At 36.0% G+C, this 19,109-nt stretch overlaps 1 protein-coding gene across 4 annotated transcripts in view; it reads left to right on the top strand.

The window, feature by feature from the left end:
* btbd10a (BTB (POZ) domain containing 10a) overlaps nucleotides 1-18,644 on the top strand; it is a 19,667-nt gene extending 1,023 nt beyond the window's left edge. Inside the window, exons 1-9 of one of the 4 annotated variants that reach the window (XM_051884690.1) lie at nucleotides 2,689-3,008; nucleotides 6,094-6,296; nucleotides 8,310-8,562; nucleotides 9,540-9,642; nucleotides 11,418-11,480; nucleotides 11,614-11,686; nucleotides 11,893-12,090; nucleotides 13,406-13,516; nucleotides 17,363-18,644. In XM_051884690.1, coding sequence (XP_051740650.1) covers nucleotides 2,896-3,008; nucleotides 6,094-6,296; nucleotides 8,310-8,562; nucleotides 9,540-9,642; nucleotides 11,418-11,480; nucleotides 11,614-11,686; nucleotides 11,893-12,090; nucleotides 13,406-13,516; nucleotides 17,363-17,676 — 1,431 coding nt within the window. In that variant the 5' untranslated portion in view covers nucleotides 2,689-2,895 and the 3' untranslated portion in view covers nucleotides 17,677-18,644. Of the gene's footprint in view, nucleotides 1-2,688; nucleotides 3,009-6,093; nucleotides 6,297-8,309; nucleotides 8,563-9,539; nucleotides 9,643-11,417; nucleotides 11,539-11,613; nucleotides 11,687-11,892; nucleotides 12,091-13,405; nucleotides 13,517-17,362 lie in introns of those variants that run through there. The other 3 variants (XM_051884691.1, XM_051884693.1, XM_051884694.1) reach the window with 3 other exon arrangements.
* Nucleotides 18,645-19,109: the final 465 nt, after the last annotated feature.

Below are 19,109 nucleotides of genomic sequence, written 5' to 3'. Positions count from 1 at the left end.
AGATCATAGGAGTGTCCACCTGCTGCATGGATTTCCAATAGTTTGTCTAGTTACTACAGTAAACACTGCACCATCAGATGCATTTGGAATTGAATATGTGGATAAGCCATGAACCAAGCCAATCAGCAATCAATTACGATCTTTAATTTGAAGCAAAAAAGGTTTTAAAATTGGATAAAAAGACAAAGGTGCAAGACTGTGTACTTAACGGATTTAGTGAGGTAAAGAACTACAATCCCATGAAGCTTTGCGAACAGCATAATCGAATTAAAAACCATGGAGAAATATAAAACTGCTCATTTACAAATGTTGATTTTATATAAACAATATATTTTAAGTTTTTTGCAAAATATGCATATATATATACAAACATTTATGTATTTTGAGGGCGTGAGAGATCAACTCAATTACGTTGTTCGCAGTGCTTCATGGTAGTGGGCGGAGCTAAAGAGCTATGCTGTTGCTTTTTCAACTCTGATTGGTGTAATTTTCTGTACAGCATCATGAGTAATGTAGTGTTTCACCAGGAATTCTGCAGTTAAACATGATTATTTTAAAAATAAGCGGAAAAAATAAGCGGAAAAGCTTTCATCAAAAGCAAATGCCATGGATTAACAACCTCGTAGCTCACAGTAGGTCTGTTTTTAAAGGTTTATAAGTTATTGTTAAAAATCAATTTTCCATTGGAGAAAATGAAAAAACTTCTAAAACCCGACTGTTATATAATTAAAAACTGATATAAAAACTGCATTTTAAACGCAATTTTATTGTTTTTATACAACACCCAAGTTTTTAATTGAGTGTTGATTATTGTATCTAAAAATAAATAGCAATTGAATTTGAACTTTTAATAATGTACCAACTGACAGGGTTTCCTGTATAATTTACAGCATTAGTTGTAAGATTGTTTTCCTTAAGAGAAATTGACGTTGATAATATATAATCAATATCAAATCGAAATCGAATCAGGAGCTTGTGAATTGGAATTGCATCATTTCGTGAAATTTGTGTCAATACCCAGCATAGTTTGTTATATTAAATGCAACATGCTGGTTGTTTCAATGTGTATATTGATTTCTATAGGGAACTTTGCATTATGATGAATAATAAAGGAACTTCATATACAGTTGAGCTCAAAAGTTTACATACCCCTTGCAGAATATGCAAAAATGTTAATCATTTTAACAAGATAAGAAGGATCATGAAAATTGCATGTTATTTTAAAATAGTTTTCCTTAAGAAATATTGACATGTACTGTACCCGATCAATATTAAATTGAAATCGAATCAAAACAAGAGCTTGTGAATTTGAATAACATTGTTTCGTGAATTTTGTGTCAATACCCAGTCCTAGTTTATAATAAATGCATCATGCTGGTGGTTGTTTCATTGTGTATATTAGAGTTGTCAAAAGCACCGACTTCGGTGCCAAGTCGGTACTGAAATTTTAAAAATGTGATGCTTTGAGTGCTGTTGAGCGGATTCTTAAACACCTGATTGGCCATTGTGTTCACGCGCTAAACAGATATGTCTGTGATTGGCTACAGTGATCAATGCTATTGAAGTCAGTACTTTTGACAACACTAGTGTATATTGATTTCTATAGAGAACTTTGCATTATGCAATATGGGAACTTCACATATGTATTATGAGGAAGATTACAGCCTTTAATATCATATCTGCTGTGCTTGTTTCATGAGGGTCTGTTTGTAGTATATTATAGTACAGTTTAGCTCCTGGGCAACACAACTTGCATAATTTTACTTAAGTGTGCAGTGAACTGTAATCAATAATCGTTTGTTTGTCAGCGCTGGCTGATATGGTCATCTTTCATGCTGCTTCATACAAAAGCACTAATTTGGCAATTCCAAATGCACTATTCACAGTCACTATACAAGCAAATGTTCAGAAACAGAGTGTAAAGCCGGTAGTATTCATCTGGTTTCTTCTCATCGTGTTGCTGACCCGCTCCATGTAAAATTAAACAGCTGTTATTACATAACTGATATGAGTGTACATGATTTTAAACTTTTATTTTATTTTCATGCTTCTTTTTAAAGGTACTACTATACTAATCTTTTTTAAAATTAGGAAATAGGATTGAGAGCACCTCTGTACATAATGTACAACTTGTACGGCTTTGTGTGTCAGCGCCATCTGCTGGCCGTTGAGAAATCGACAGCTTGTAAGATAATCGGAAACAATGGCCATTAAAGCTTTTGTTTATAAATTAAATAAAAGAGATATATATATATATACATATATATATATATATATATATATATATATATATATATATACATTATGCGAGCACACCATTTATTGTTAAAGGTTATTAAAAAGGTTACTTTGATATGATATCAAACGAATATTTTGATTGATTTTACCTCATTGCAAAATGTTCATTACAACACCTACCTTTTCTTCACCTTAAAATTAGCTTAGTACTATACTCAGGACAGAAGGGTCATAATAATAAAGGCTAAGTCTTGTTTAACACTTTTAACTTCCTTGTCGACTCGCTCGTACGGTTGCGGAGAGGTTCACCGAGTTCATTTTCCATTGGCATGACTGCCGCGCTCCATCCTATCACGCTGTTTCTTTCATCAGCCTATTGTGTTATCGTGCGTGAGAGAATCTACAGTATCAGGAGATATTATAAGGGTCGGGCTACGTCATCGAGGCAGCCTCCGCGTGCCACAGTAGCGGAAAAAGGGACCAGCCATTCATGCTCGCGCAAGCGTCTCCGTCAGGTTACTATGCTACCGTCCTGCCGTGTCTCGCGCCGATGCTACCTGAGGGCGTCCTTTCTTTCCGGAGAACAGCATTTGGAGGCTGTGTTCGCAGCGAATAAGTTACACCGGAGTGCTCGCATTATGCTGAAGTTTGAAAGTAATGCCCGAGGATGCTAAGTCGCCTGGCAAGCCCTCGTTGTGCGAAGGAGCGCGCGTCCTTTGTGCGTTCATTCATCAGCTGCTGCCCTGCTGCTTTGTTTTAAAGACAGGCGGGTACGTACACGCGCTTCACTCTATGAATGAATCTCAAAAGAGGGTGTTTTGCTTAAGAAAGTCTTGAGGATATAAGAAAAGGAATAAGTCTTATTTATGGAGACTATTCCCGATGCAGTTCCCTCATTAAATATTCTATCGTTTAGAAATGAGTTGTATGCGTCATTTTAACCATATCTGCATGCAGTGCCCTTCAGGAACGCATTGTCTTGCTGTTTAACATTAGAGGAGCGGTGTCAGCAGTATACTGAATTATTGATGCTACTTTCTCTGTAAGTAACAGAATGGATTGTGCGCCCTTAGTTACTTGGAACAAAAGTCAAGTTAAAATGCATTTTTTTTGTCTTTAAAAAAAAAAAAAAAATATCTGTGGTGATTGACATGCAGAAGGACAGATCATCAATTGGCTTGGCTTGTCAAGAACATGATCTTGTCCCCTAAGGGGTCAGGGGACGACACCACAGACATGCCATCATTCAAATTCATTGTGGGATACTTCTGCCTGGCACATTTCTGAGCTGATGCAATAGAGAAGCAAAACAAGATCTTGACTTGTAATTATATTGCTGAGGATTGTGGATATGATGCATGAAATAATCTCTACGCAGCACAATACGCTGAATGAGTGTGTCCTGTGAGCTGAATGAATGTCTGGGTGAGCTGCTTAGGGAATCGTCAGACTGCTCAGATGCTACTTAAAGGGTGCAGCTGAAGTTCAGGTTTCACCATCACATTAATGGCTGTGCTAAAATATCAATCAGATAGCAGGAGTGAGGAAGCTGCTGAGAAGTGTTGGTAGTACAATGGTTTGCATTGCAGCCAGAGGTCAACTGTTATTTATTTTTTTAACAAACGAAACCGATGATTTTGTTGTATTTTAAGTGTCTTATAAGCGATATCCAAAACCATTATTTTAAGCATTTATCCTGTTTTGCACTTTTTACTGTAATAACAATGAAACAATGTGCGGTTTGTATGTATAATAATGATTTAATTATGATGATAATGTTAGTAATAATCTTTTTTATTGAATAATCATCATCATAATATATAATTTTATTATTATTAATTTATTGATATTATATTTTTTATTCATATTACTATAATAAAATAGTAATAATATAATAATAACTATTATTAATATTATACTATTATTTTATTTGCTACATTGTATTATCTCATGAGTTGTTTAATTATGTATTCTGTTTTGCACAATTAAATAATTTTTAGACTATAGCAATAAAACTGCAGTTTATACATACAAAAACCTTATGTATAATAACAATATTAGTAGTAATAATATTATTATTATTATTATTTAAGATAATATAATAATACAAATTATTATTCATTATCTCATATTATTTTATATATTATGTTCTATTTATTGTATTTTAATTATTTATTTTTTATTCTGTTTAAGAGTTTTATATATATATATATATATATATATATGTGTATTTATATTATTTTGTTTTATCTATATATATATATTATGTGTATAGATAATACAGAATATTATCAATATTATTTATGGCATTATATATGTAAATATTGTAATTATTTATATATATATATATATATTAGTATATATAGTAGAATAAATTGTTATCAATAATTATGCAAACAATACATGAAACAGGTTACTTTATCTGTAAACACTGTGCAGTTCTTTAGAGACCATTTTGTCTGTGTTTTTAGATTAAATAGAAAAGTTAGTTTCTGTAAAATTTCTATGTCTGATAGGGACTGTAAAGGACACACTAGACTTTACGCTCCATTCAATTTCTATTCATATTCATGACACAAGCACATGCAAAGAAGTTAAAGATTCCCAAAAGACATTTGACCATTAAAGCATCTAAACTTCGCATACTGAATTTAATTATAGAGCAATTTTGCATGCTCAAAGCATGTGACCACACTTTACATTGAATAGTAAAAACAGTCGTGACTTTATTAATTTCTATCAGTAGAGTACTATATGTCTTTGTATGTGTGCTCTGCAGCAGGTGGAATAATTTAACTTGCAGCAAAACAGATGCAGCACAACTTATTGAATTTGTAGCTGCTGTTGAGTCTGGTGGTGCCGTGGGCACTGGTCACGCTTGGGTTGGTTAATGGGGTCACAAAGCTCTTGGCTGATACAGTCATGACAGTCAAAATGAATCGAGGGGTCCATATTGGGCAGCACTTTTCCTGGGATAGCTCAAGCCCTATTTCCAGCCTATTAATCATTTATTCAAAGAGAATATTCTGCCTGTGCACGCTTCAATGAACCCTTTATGTTTTTTTCAGTGCGGGGAAAAAAAGAGGCAAATCTGCCCTGTGCGAAGACCTGTGCAAACTGTGTTTTCTGCTTTGGTTTATGCTGTACTACAGTCTCCTTGCTTCAAGGGCATCTGTCTTGTAATGATCCTGTTCAGCACCCTGGGGAATGAGTATTAGTGCAAGAAAAAAAAATAACAGCACCTGGTCTGGGCATAGGAAGTCTGGAGGTTTTAAATGATACGGTCTGTGTTTATAAAGGATTTATTTATATTTTACAGCTTATTATATGTTTATTATTATCTTAATCTTGTAACCTAACATAGTTCAGTTTTATTATTAAAAAAAAAATGCTTATATTTTTTTCAGCACAATTTTTGACCTGGATTTCCAAATTCAATTATAAGAAGTATTGAATTTTTAATGTATTAAAAATCGCCTGAAGGGATTAGGTTAAAATTAAACTCAGTGACTTTTTCCTCACAAGCACAGCACGTGAGGTGAATAAAATAAAGACAAATGGGAATGAATCATCTGTGATTACACGGGTCAATAGAGTGACTTATTGACATATGAGGCTGTGCTGAAAGTGTCTTTTTGTTTTATACAGCAGGTTTTTAGAGAGCAGTGAGAAATTGCGCTTTGCTGTCGTCACACTTCTTGCACTCTACATCTCTTTTAGAGCCCAGAGTTCATCCAAGTTTATTGTGAGCGCTTGCTGAGTTCCTCACGTTGCGGAGATGCACTCGGACCACCCCTCCCTCAGCAGTCGAATGCTCACGTGTGTATCTGACTGTGTGTTGGCTTTTTCTGGCAGTGGTCAGCCGCGTGGAGCTCAGCTGGAGGGTGAGCTGGTGAGAATGAGTCTGCACGGAGCAAGCGGAGGAGGACCCCTGGACCACCCCAGGGAGAGGCGACGTTCTGGAGATCGCTCTAGGGATTCTTCACATGAGAGAGGTGAAGGACAGCTGACCCCCTGCATCAGGAACGTCACCTCACCCATACGCCAGCACCTCACTGGTGAGTTTTGGCTTCCTCAGTTTGTACCATTTGAAATGCATTTGAGTTTCATGACAAACTCTATCAATATATATTTCTTATGTTATTCTAAAATTAATCATATATCAACTGTCATTTGCGTATGCGCTGTTGTTCTTCTGCTCGTTTTCCTGTTGTGGCAGTTGAATTACTGCACGCGTCCCGTTCTGGATTGGAGTGTGTATTGCCTGTGTCTAGAGTTGTCAAAAGTACCAACTTCGGTGCCTAGTCGGTACTGAGATTTAAAAAATGTGACACTTTGAGCACTGTTGAGTGGATTCGTAAACAACTCTGATTGGCCATTGTGTTGATGCGCTCATCTGATATGTCTGTGATTGGCTTCAGTGATCAACGCTGTAAAAACGTAGTAAAAAGTCATCAATGACGCTCTTCACCGAGCGCTTACACAGATACACACGGGTGCATTTGAAAGCAGGCATCTATCGCGGACCAGTCTGCTGATAGACGCCTGCTTTCAAGCGCTCCCGCTCGCGCTTTTAAAACGCTTTCTAAATTCAAACACTTCCGTGTGCTTTCAAACGCTGCAGCGCGTTGATCATTGAAGCCAATCACAGACATATCTGTTGAGTGCATGAACACAATGGCCAATCAGAGGTGTTTACGAATCCACTCAACAGCTCTCAAAGAGTCACATTTTTAAAATTTCAGTACCGATAGGTACCGAAGTCGGTACTTTTGATAACTCTACTTGTGACTGACTGTATTCGTTGTCTAACTGCATGAACCGAACCGTGACTTCCGTACCGTACAGTTTGCAACGAATATATATATATATATATATATATATATATATATATATATATATATATTATATATACAGTCAAACCAAAAATTATTCAGACATTTTTTATTTTTTTGATATATTTTTTACTAGTGGGTGCAGGACACTATAGTTGATTTATGTAAGTGAGGATAGCAAAATAAAGTAAACTATGACATATTATACCCAAAAAATTTTCAGACACTTTGACCTGACCATGTTTTGCTTAAGTGTTTTCTGACATAATTAAGATTCATTTTTTCTGACACAGTTTAACTCTGAGATCTTGTCATATTTTATTACTATTCCTTTTTAAACTATAGCGAATAAAATGTTCAAGGTGTCTGAATAAATTTTGGTTTGACTGTATATATGTACCTTATGCTCACTTAAGGCTGCATTTATTTGGTCAAAATAGTAATTTAAAATATCAATACAATTTTAAAATAACTCTTTTCTGTTGAAGTATTTTAATTTAAAATGTAAGCATCAGTACTCCAGTCTTCAGTGTCACATGATCCTTCAGAAATCATTCTAATATGCTAATTTGCTGCTCAAGAAACATTTATTATTATCATCAGTGTTGAAAACCATTGTGCTGCTTAATATTTTTGTGGAAATTGTAATACAATTTTTAATAAAAAAAGTATTTAATCAATAGAAAGTTTAAAAGACCAGCATTTATTTTAAACCGATATTGAAATAGATATTTTTGTAACATTAAATGTGTTTGTCACTTTTGATCAATAAGTATTAATTTATAAAAAAAGAAAAACTTACCGACCCCAAACTTTTGAATGGTCATCAAATTTTATTTATTTATTAATTTAATAATTAATTCATTAGATTATTGTAATCTCTTGCTACAACTATGCAAAATTGTCCCTGAATTAATTTATTGTTTGTGTACAATTACAGTTTATAAAGTCCAATTCACACTACACTGAAAGACGCCAACAGAAGCAACAGACCGTTTTTTTTCAGCGTCTCTTGGCGTCTGTCGGAGCTTGTTTTCGTCGATTAAACTTCTTGAATCTGCGCTTCGGGTCGTGGAATGTACTGCAATCTGGTGATTTTCCGCGTTGGTCGCTGTCTGTCAATGAAGTGTGAATTGGCCTTAACTCTTACTGATGCTGACTCCTACTGAAGTCTGTACTGGCAAGGTTTACTTGATATTGTTTGACGCCTGTCTAACTGTCGCGTTGATTCCTCAGACCGTGAACGGGATTCTGGCTGCTCATCGCTCTCCACGAGTCCCAGGCCTCAGAAATTATGCACCTCCAGCCTGTTCTATGGCGACTCCCACGGTAAAACCCACAGCTCTGACATGATCTACGTGTGCGAAAACGTCAAGGAGGGACCCCGCAGTTTGAGGACTGCAGAGAGAGTCACTCTGATTGTAGATAACACACGTTTTGTTGTCGACCCATCCATCTTCACTGCCCAACCCAACACTATGCTCGGCAGGTTAGGATCAACTTCGGTCACCTCTTTCAATTTTGTCTGTTCGTTATTACTTAAAGCTGCAGTCCATAAGTTTTTTTTTTTGGTTAAAAATGTTCCAAAATCAATTTTTGAGCAAGTACATAACCAGCCAGTGTTCAAAACGATCTCCTTACCTTAGCCCGATTCACAACGGTAAGCTTGTAATAATGTTTTATAATTTGGGTGGTACTGGTAGGTTTCCACTGGAAATTCGAGCATGCCGCCATTCGTCTTTGCGTCATTACGTCACGTCTGTTTACTTAAAGAAGGAGTCCCAGCTAGTAGGCTATATCATGTGAGGATGCTGCAGGTGATGGATCATTTATAGATTTTTCTCACAGCAGCTGGAACAATTAAACTTATCATTTTGATAGCGGATTGTATGGTATGACAAATTAACGTTAGAGATTAGACTACTGAAATTGAAATCTTGTAATGCTAATACACACTGAATACACATAGTCACTCAATGCTGATGTTGTTAACATTAACAATGTGAGAACAAAGTATAACAATAATAATAATTTGCACGGTTTGATGTGATATGAGCCAAGCAGTCGTTAGATTTAATCACCATTGGTAGCGCGATTTATTGTAATGCTTTTTTTCCTCAGTTGGTCAGAACAAAAGTGGCAGATGTGTTACTTACTTGTTCAGAAGACATTTTCCGGTGAAAATTCTTATTTTGGTCATACTTCCTAGATGTAGAATCTGATTCCAAAGTACAGTATCCACACCGATGTGGTGACAGCAAACATTAGATTCATCTGCGCTGAGGAGCCGTGCCGATGCACAACCCACGTAAAGATGATAATTCCGCATATAACTGCAATTGCAGGTTTCAAACAGAGATTGTGACAAAGAGGCAAAACCTACGGACTGCAACTTTAAATATAATCATTCAATTTGTCATATTGCATCAGTGTTGTAATATGTAACTGGTGGGCGTTGTCTTAAAGGATGTTCGGATCTGGACGGGAACACAACTTCACACGTCCTAATGAAAAGGGAGAGTATGAGGTTGCTGAGGGAATCAGCTCCACCATGTTCAGAGCCATTTTGGTGAGTGCACTATGCTTTAAATGCTGTATTGAGGTTTTAAATATCTCTTTGGCCTAGTATACCGCATATTGATTAAGTGCTGGATTAGACTGCAGTATCAAAATTCACATGACTTCAGCACAAAGCATACTGTTTTGTTAAAGTTTTTTGCAGATGTATTTCACATATAGAAATGGCAACTCAGCAGAACGTTTTCTGGTTTCTTTTTATTATCTTCAAAGTGTTTTGTCCCCCTTTCTGGCCTGATCACTTTACTGACCTTGAAATCAGTTCATGTTTAAGAAAATGAATTTTTCTGATTCCGGATGATTATTAGTCTTGATAAAATTGCAGGGGTTTTATATTATGAGTACAAAACTACAAATTTTCAAGATCGACTGGTTGTGGGTTGTCTGAACAAGTTGTTTATATTCACGACTATCATACAGATGGACACTAAATGCAGCACTTTGTTAACTGACAGATATTCTACAAATAAATAATTAATTATATATAAATATAACCATTTATTGCATAGTCCTTATAAAATATACAGAGGTATTCTGTATAATAATGGAAACATTCAGGGCTGGTGAAGTCTCTTGCAGTAAGCCCTAATTGTTTGAGTTTATAAAAAGTTATAAAAGTGTAACTTTTATAAATTTTATAAATGTAAAAAGCGGTGTTTCAATGGTTGTAGCGGCGATGCTTTTAAATGGGATTAATTTAAACAGGTAATATTGCATATACCCTGAATTTCTTTTTTGCTTTGCTGAAATTCCCCCACATAATGCTATTTTCATGAGGTTTTCAGAGGTTTTAGTGCATCTGAAAGTTAGCATAGTATTGTGTAAAGTTTTGTATGAATAATATATTGATAATTGTAATAATAATTATGATAGTAAATAAGTTTCTTATTCTCAGGATTGTCACATTAAAGAAAAGTACATTTGCAATTTTATATAAACTATAAATATGTAAAATATATACAATTTTATATTGTAGAATTATTTTATGTAATTATTTTTTATATAAAAAAAAAAAAATATATATATATAACCAAAAATTATTATCTTATCGTATTTTATTACCTTTTTTTTTTTTTTTTTTTAACTATAGTGAATAAACTGTATTAATGAATGAAATGTTCAAGGTGTCTGAATAAATTTTGGTTTGACTGTGTGTGTGTGTATATATATATATATATATATATATATATATATATATATATATATATATATATATATATATATATATATATATATAATATATAACAAAATATATTTACATATTTAAAATTGACATTTTATGTAGAGTATCTTACGTTGTATAATGGTCTTTTCTAAAAGTAAAACAAACAAACAAAAATGGCCACATATGATAATAAGCTGGATTTTAGGTGAATGTCACAGCCAGCATTATTTGGACATCCATTGCATTCCATATAATCCCATCTCTGTGGCATTGAATGGGTTAAGCTTCTACCATGAGGCTCAGCTCAGTGGAAAAATCAGGACAGATTAGACAGCACTACAGAAATAACAGCCATATTGAACCTTTCTCTTTTTTCGGTGAAGTGTTTTGTTCAGCGTCTTCATGCTGTTTGTATGCTGAGCACTTTCCACATTTGGCTGGCTTTAAATGGATCAGTGCGTGTGAAGAGTGGGAAAAGCAGGGGGTGTGTGTGTGTGTGTGTTTCTGGCATCGGAGCCATTTGCTTCTCTTTGGAATAAGTGCTGCTTCAGTAATGGCCGCCTGTTTGTTTTTCCTCTGCGTCTCTCCCTTTTAACCGGCAGGATTACTACAAATCAGGGATAATCCGCTGCCCTGATGGGATATCCATCCCGGAGCTGAGAGAGGCATGTGACTACCTTTGCATCGCCTTCGACTACAGCACCATCAAGTGCAGAGACCTCAGTGAGTACTCATTAACATGACAAATGCACTAAACGGATTCGTCTTTTTGTGCTTGAAATCCTCTGATTGTCACAGCAACGGGGAAACTGGACATTATTCCGAGCATTTCGGATGTCAGAGGATGGTAGATGTGAGAGAGCAGAAGTAGGTCAGTGTGATTGCTAGATATGGGTCACTGGATGCTGTTAGTGTGAACTGTTTACATTGTTAGCATTTATGCTATGGCTTTTTTTTATTTTTTATTTTTTTAAAGTATCGTGTATGTCATTATATGACTAAATTGAATTAGTGAGTCAGTGCTTCCGAATTGTAAAGAGATGAACTGAATAACACTCTGAAACATGTCAACTGCAGGTGCACTCATGCATGAGCTGTCTAATGATGGCGCCCGGCGGCAGTTTGAGTTCTATCTGGAGGAGATGGTGCTGCCTCTGATGGTGGCCAGCGCTCAGAGCGGAGAGAGGGAGTGTCATGTGGTGGTGCTGACGGATGACGACGTGGTCGACTGGGATGAGGAGTATCCGCCGCAGATGGGAGAGGAATACTCACAGAGTCAGTTTACTTCACCTGCACCTCAATTACACACTATTACCTATTTGTCAATCACAGTGCTGCTGCATTATGGGTCATTTCTCAGCTAATTTATAAGAAATGATTGTTCGTTGTTTTTGAACACCCTTAACCCAAGGATTTGTACAGGAATGAATGATACCTTGTGTGTTGTTATGATTTTTTTTATGATTTAGAACAGGGGTGTCAAACATGCGGGCCGAATGCGGCCCACAAAGGTGTCCAATCCGGCCTGTGGGATGATTTGAACTATAATTAAAAAAAAAAATAGAGATGCACTAGTCCACTGCTCATAAATCCAAACGTTTTTTAGTTTTATTTTGGTTAATCTTTATTCCGGGCTTGCAAACAAAGTGCTTAATTTCCCAAAATTTTCTTTGTGTGGAAATATTTAAAAAGTCTGTAAACAGGACGTTAACACAGGCACACGCTGAACACGGACGAGGAGAAGAGACGCGCCAGCAGAGAAATTACTCTACCGTGCACAAGCTCACTGTTCGTGAAAAATAGGAAGAATAATATAAATATTAAACTGGGGTTGATATGAATGTATCTCTGAAGGGAAATGTCTTCAGAAAAGTTTTGATGGCTTTTCCTCTTATCTCCATATAAAGTAGTAGCCTATTTATCGAAAAGTGCTGCTGGAACCATGGAAACGCTATGTCACTGCTGGTCCATAAGCGCCACCTACTGTCAGAGAGTGAATTTGCATTTTCATTCAGCCCGTCTGCTGATTTTGTTTTGTGCAGGTGTCTTATGTAGCATAATTTCACAAAGCTAAAGTCAGACCACGCTGTTTTTGCTGTTAATCTTGAAATTATACAATAATTTAAATTAAAAACAACTGCTCATGCGCATAACATCTTTGTTGGGATTGTGACAAAAATGCAGTGTTTGCCTCTAATATCAAAGAGCTACACATATTTTTTGAACAAATAAACAAGCTTTAAAAAAAATCTGCAACCAGTATCAGAATCAGCCAATTTGCTTCTAAAAAATTGGAATTGGCCATGAAAAATAAAAATAGGTGCATCACTAATAAAAAAATATTAAATAAAGCATTATTTTAAAAATCTAATAATAGTTTTTTCGCTAACCTAAAAAGAGTTTGACACCCCTGATTTAGAAGCAAAAACTAGCAACATGCTAATATAGGGAAGGGTGAGTTTTTTGTCTTGAGCCAGAAAAAAATGGATCTATCAAAGATCAATGTTGCTTTGTTAGGAATGTATTTGTAGGATTATGTGTCATTTTTGCACCCAAGGACATAATGGTTTTGTGTCTTTGTGTACCACAGTTATATACAGCACAAAACTATACCGGTTCTTCAAATACATTGAAAACCGAGACGTTGCCAAGTCGGTTCTGAAGGAGAGAGGACTGAAAAAAATTCGATTAGGCATTGAAGGTAAGAGACTGTTTTTTACTCGGCTGCTTTCAGATGAACCTAAAATGAAATTAGCTTGTTCACACATACTGCACGTGTTCCTCCCCAAACGGATGAGGCGTTTATACATGACATGCTCACCGTTCTGTTGTACTATTCTCTGAGTAATTGTCCTCTAACCATCAGGAAGCAGTGGTGAGAAGTGAAACACATGTGACGATGTTTGTTTTTATTACACTTCACCACGCTACAAAAGAACCGAAGAATCATGTCAAAACTAAATTTATTCTGACACCTTGAACATTTCATTCAATAATACAGTTTATTCACTATAGTTTTAAAAAAAACGGCAAGATCTCAGAGTTAAACTGTGTCAGAAAAAAATAATCTTAATTATGTCAGATAACACTTAAGCAAAACATGGTCAGGTCAAAGTGTCTGAATAATTTTTGGTTCCAAATTTGTAACAATTTTACAGGTAGTCCACTGTATGAAGAATTTTTGGGTATAATATGTCAGTTTACTTTATTATAACTATAGTGTCCTGCACCCACTAGTAAAAATATATCAAAAATATCTAAATAATTTTTGGTTTGACTGTATTAATTGTTTTTTATATATATATATATATTATACAGTGGCAAGAAAAAGTATGTGAACCACTTGCAGAATCTGTGAAAATGTGCAGAATTTTAACAAAATAAGAGCGATAATACAAAATGCATGTTATTTTTTATTTAGTACTGTCCTGATTAAGATATTTTACATAAAAGATGTTTACATATAATCCATAAGACAAAAAAATAGCTGAATTTATTAAAATGACCCAGTTCAAAAGTTTGTGAACCATTGATTCTTAATACTGTGTGTGGTTACCTGGATGATCTACAACTGTTTTTTTGTTTTGTGATGGTTGTTCATGAGTCCCTTGTTTATTCTGAGCAGTTAAACTGAGCTCTGTTCTTCAGAAAAAATCCTCCAGGTCCTGCAGATTCTTCAGTTTTGCTAAAAATCTCAAGGATTTTTTGCATATTTGAACCTTTTACAGCAGTGACTGAATGATTTTGAGATCCATTTTTTCACACTGAGGACAACTGAGGGACTCAAACACAACTATTAAAAAAGGTTCAAACATTGACTGATGCTTCAGAAGGAAACACGATGCATTAAGAGTCGGGGGGTGAAAACTTTTGAACAGGATGAAGAGGTCCAAATTTTTCTTATTTCACTTGAATATCAATTTTTTTCATTTAGTATTACCCTTCGGAAGCAACAGAAGTTACTTTCATGTTTCCCGGAAGACAAATTAAATACAATTTACCTTGATCTTCAAATTCCAAATGTTTTCACCCCCCATCTATTAATGCATCATGTTTTTTTTCTGGAGCATCAGTGAATGTTCGAACCTTTTTTAATAGTTGTGTTTGAGTCCCTCAGTTGTCCTCAGTGTGAAAAGATGGATCTCAAAATCATTCAGTCACTGCTGTAAAGGGTTCAAATATGCAAAAAATGCTGGAAAACTGAAGAATCTGCAGGACCTGGAGGATTTTTTCTGAAGAACAGAGCTCAGTTTAACTGCTCAGAACAAACAAGAGACTCAACAACAGCCATCACAAAACAAAAAAACAGTCGTAGATCATCCAGGTAACCACACACAGTATTAAGAATCAATGGTTCACATACTTATGAATGGGGTTATTTTAATAAATTCAGCTATTTTTTTTGTCTTGTCGATTATATGTAAACATCTTTTATGTAAAATATCTTACTCAGGACAGTACTAAATAAAAAATAACATGCATTTTGTATTTTCTCCCTTATTTTGTTATATATATATATATATATATATATATAAACTAAATTTAACAATATTTATAGATATTATATTATATTAAATATTTTCTAATTTCATGAACATTTTTATTAAACATGGACCTTTATTTTCATTAAAAGGCTTATTTCTGCTATTGTAGGCTCTTTTTGTAAATGTAAGCTATTAATTTAGACAAACTTGGTGCTGGTAAGATGCTGGTACAGACGTACCTGCTTGGCCAGAATCGCCTCGAAGTCATGCGTCTTCGGAAGCAGAGCCACACGCAGAGTTAAAAATAATGCAGTGCACACCACCATGTGAAATGGGGTCTTGCGCACGACCATCCACCGTCATTTTTGCCGCATGCACCTTTGCGCTTGGATAGACGCGGCGAGTATAAACCAGGCTTGACTCTAATGCTGTTTTAAACCTGTATGACTTTCTTCTGTGGAACATCATAAAAAATATTTTGAAGAATGTTGGCAACTAAACAGTTTAGTTTCCCATTGATTTACATTGTGTGGACAAAAAATACAATTGGAAGTCAGTGAGAACCAAAACATTGTCACCAACATTCTTCAGAATGGACAGAATTTTCATTTTTGGGTGGACTATCTACGGTGGCCAAGAGAATTCAGTGCACTGCAACTGAAGAAAGCACATGCAAATTGAAAAAACATCTTGATCAGTTTGACAACAAATGTAAATACGCAACCAAATACAGAAACGCACTGCAAATGCTCTCAACGCGACCAAATACAGAAATGTGCCGCTAATACTCGCGACGCAACCAAATACAGAAATGCGCTGCAAATACTGACAGAGTATTTTATCTATCTTATAGAAAACAACTGTAGAATTAGTTTGCTAACTATAAAAGCCAGAAGCGTTTTGAGGCCTCTTGGCCTACGTGACTGTAAGGGTCAGATGTATCTGAGAAGTTAGCTTGGCCACTAAGCATATTTTGCTAATAGTTTTCCACAAGACAACAGGAGGATGTGAAGTGAATAAGATCATTTATTAAGGGTGTCATGTAAAGGCTTCTTGCCTCTGGGGAGTGTTGATTGTTTTTGATACAATGTTTCATTTTGCCTATGAGAAAGGGTTGACCATCAATTGGCAGAAATCCACCACGAGAGATAAAGTCAAAAGATGTAGACTAGTTGGCAGTCGGCCACCCTTACAAAGAGAATTATCTCTTGCATAAGCAACATCTGCAGTTTAATTGGAGATGTGACTGTAGTGAAAATGTTGGGGAGTACGTGGGAGACTCCAGGAAGAGAAAGGGAGGAGAGCACCTGTAAATGAGATCATGGAAAAGAACTGTAGGGGTGGATCTTACACTGTTTTAACAGATAAGAAAAATGTATGAAAACTGTGCCCTGGCTAGAGAGATTCAGATGTGGAGCTGGTATCTCACTTTGTTGCTTGTCAATAAAGTTAAACTCCTGGGACCTGGAACTTCGACTCTGAGAGTTTTTCTTTGAGACCAGAACTGAAGGGACACAGAGACATCGAATTTGCCACAACAATACTCGCAACGCAACCAAATACAGAAATGCGCTGCAAATACTTACAACGCAACCAAATACAGAAATGCGCTGCAAATACTCACAATGCAACCGAATACAGAAACGTGCTGCAAATACAACACAACCAAGAACAGAAATGCGCTGCAAATACTCACAACGTAATCAAATACAGAAATGCGCTGCAAATACTCACAACGCAACCAAATACAGAAACGGGCTGCAAATACCACAACGCACATATGACAAGGATGTTAAAATAAACAAAAAAACTCACATTTCAGGTCATCGACAACACCACTGATGAGTACATTGAACAATAAGCATGTCCCAACCAGGTTCATCACTTGTTGGGGTCCCCTAGAAACGTTGTGATTTGTGCTATTTGCAGCGCGTTTCTGTATTTGTTTGCGTTGTGAACTTTTGCAGCACATGTGCTGTCAAACTGATGTTTTCTTTCTCGGCCACTGTAACTATCCCTTTAATTAGCATTGCTGTTAATGCTGTACCTGTGTTTGCACTTAGGATACCCAACCTACAAAGAGAAAGTAAAGAAGCGACCCGGTGGGCGTCCGGAGGTCATTTACAACTACGTCCAGCGGCCCTTCATCCGTATGTCCTGGGAGAAAGAGGAGGGCAAAAGCCGACATGTGGATTTCCAGTGTGTGAAAAGCAAGTCCATCACCAACCTCGCTGCAGCCGCTGCAGACATTCCTCAGGACCAGCTCGTGGTCATGCATCCTGGGCCTCAGGTGGACGAACTAGACATCCTCCCCAACCACCCTCAGCCCAGCCACCATTACGATCCAGATCCCGATGCCTCGTCCCCGGCCATCTGACCCCCACACACACACACACACACCCGTCACCACTCGCCACTTGAGCACTGCAGAGAGAGGTCAGCCAAGACCACATTGCCTTTCAAGTCCTCTCCCGCCTTACGAGTCTCAAAAACTGATCGCTGCGGCAGCACGTGACCTTTGTACACTATGCCTTTCTGTCCCACATAGAACTTGACCAAAGGAGGTTTTTTATTTAATTAGACACTCAAAGTTGGTAATCACTCCTTTGATTAGTATCTGAAATGATTGTTATGGAAGCATATTAATGCCACAGAGCAAAAAGTAAGTAATTGCGACTCTTCTCACAATTCTGAGTATATCTTACAATTATGACTTTTTCATTGCAATTCATAGAAAAAGTCAGAATTGTGAGATATAAACTCAGAATTGCAAAATATAAACTGAATTGCAAGAAAAAAGTCAGAATTGTGAGAGAAAAATTAGTTGCAATTACCTTTTTTTTTATTCTGTGGCGGAAAAAAATGATGAATTATGTGGCAAACTTGCAATTATGTGTTTACAACTTGCAATTGCAAGAAAAAAAAAAAGTCTGAATTGTGAGATAAAAAGTCACAATTACCTTTTTTATTTTTTTATTTAGTGGCAGAAACAAGCTTCCATAGATTGTACTATGTTTGTGGTGCTGTGTGACTACTGCTGTTTAACTTGGCAATAAAAAGGAGCACAACCAACTGGAACACCCTTCAAGTTGAGCGACATCATGCGATAAAACAAGAATGCTTCCATTAAAGTCTTTAAGCGTTCTGGCTTTGTCACGTTGTTCAACGGAGCACCTGTGGAGCCTCACTTTGATGCATTTCCTCTGAATGAGTACTGAAGTGATGTCACATTTTTATTGTACCGTACTTTTCATTTTATTGTTATTTGTAGCTGCGGTGCATCGAGAGAAGTTCCTCTTGTGTACCGCTTGAGAAGTGTTATTTTAATAAACATGATGAAATCAGCATGCTTTGTTCAGTAGATTTATTTTTAAATATAGAAAAGACTATTAGCTAATTGTTTATCATTTTATGGACTTTTGTAGGTGAATCCCATGATTTTTTTCACCCCCAAAACAAGACAAAATTCTATTTTCCATTAAATTATTTTAAATATGCATTCTTGTGACAATTAAATGCATTTGGCCCCCAATATTCTCATAAAAGTAATGCAAAAAAGTTTGTCATGAAAATGTCATGCAATAATTTACATTTAAATGGTTAGTTCAGCCAAAAATGAAAATTCTGTCATTAATTACTCACCTTCATGTCATTCTACACCTGTAAGACCTTCGTTCATCTTCAGAACACAAATTAAGATATTTTTGATGAAATCCGATGGCTCAGTGAGGCCTCCATCAATGCCACCGAACTTCTCAAGATCCAGAAAGGTACTAAAAACATATTTAAAACAGTTCATGTGACTACAGT

The sequence above is a fragment of the Ctenopharyngodon idella genome, chromosome 24 (genome assembly GCF_019924925.1).
Source record: "Ctenopharyngodon idella isolate HZGC_01 chromosome 24, HZGC01, whole genome shotgun sequence".
In the NCBI taxonomy this organism is placed as follows: Eukaryota; Metazoa; Chordata; class Actinopteri; order Cypriniformes; family Xenocyprididae; genus Ctenopharyngodon; species Ctenopharyngodon idella.
The sequence above is the reverse complement of the archived record's forward strand: the minus strand, read 5'-3'. Positions and strand labels throughout refer to the sequence as shown.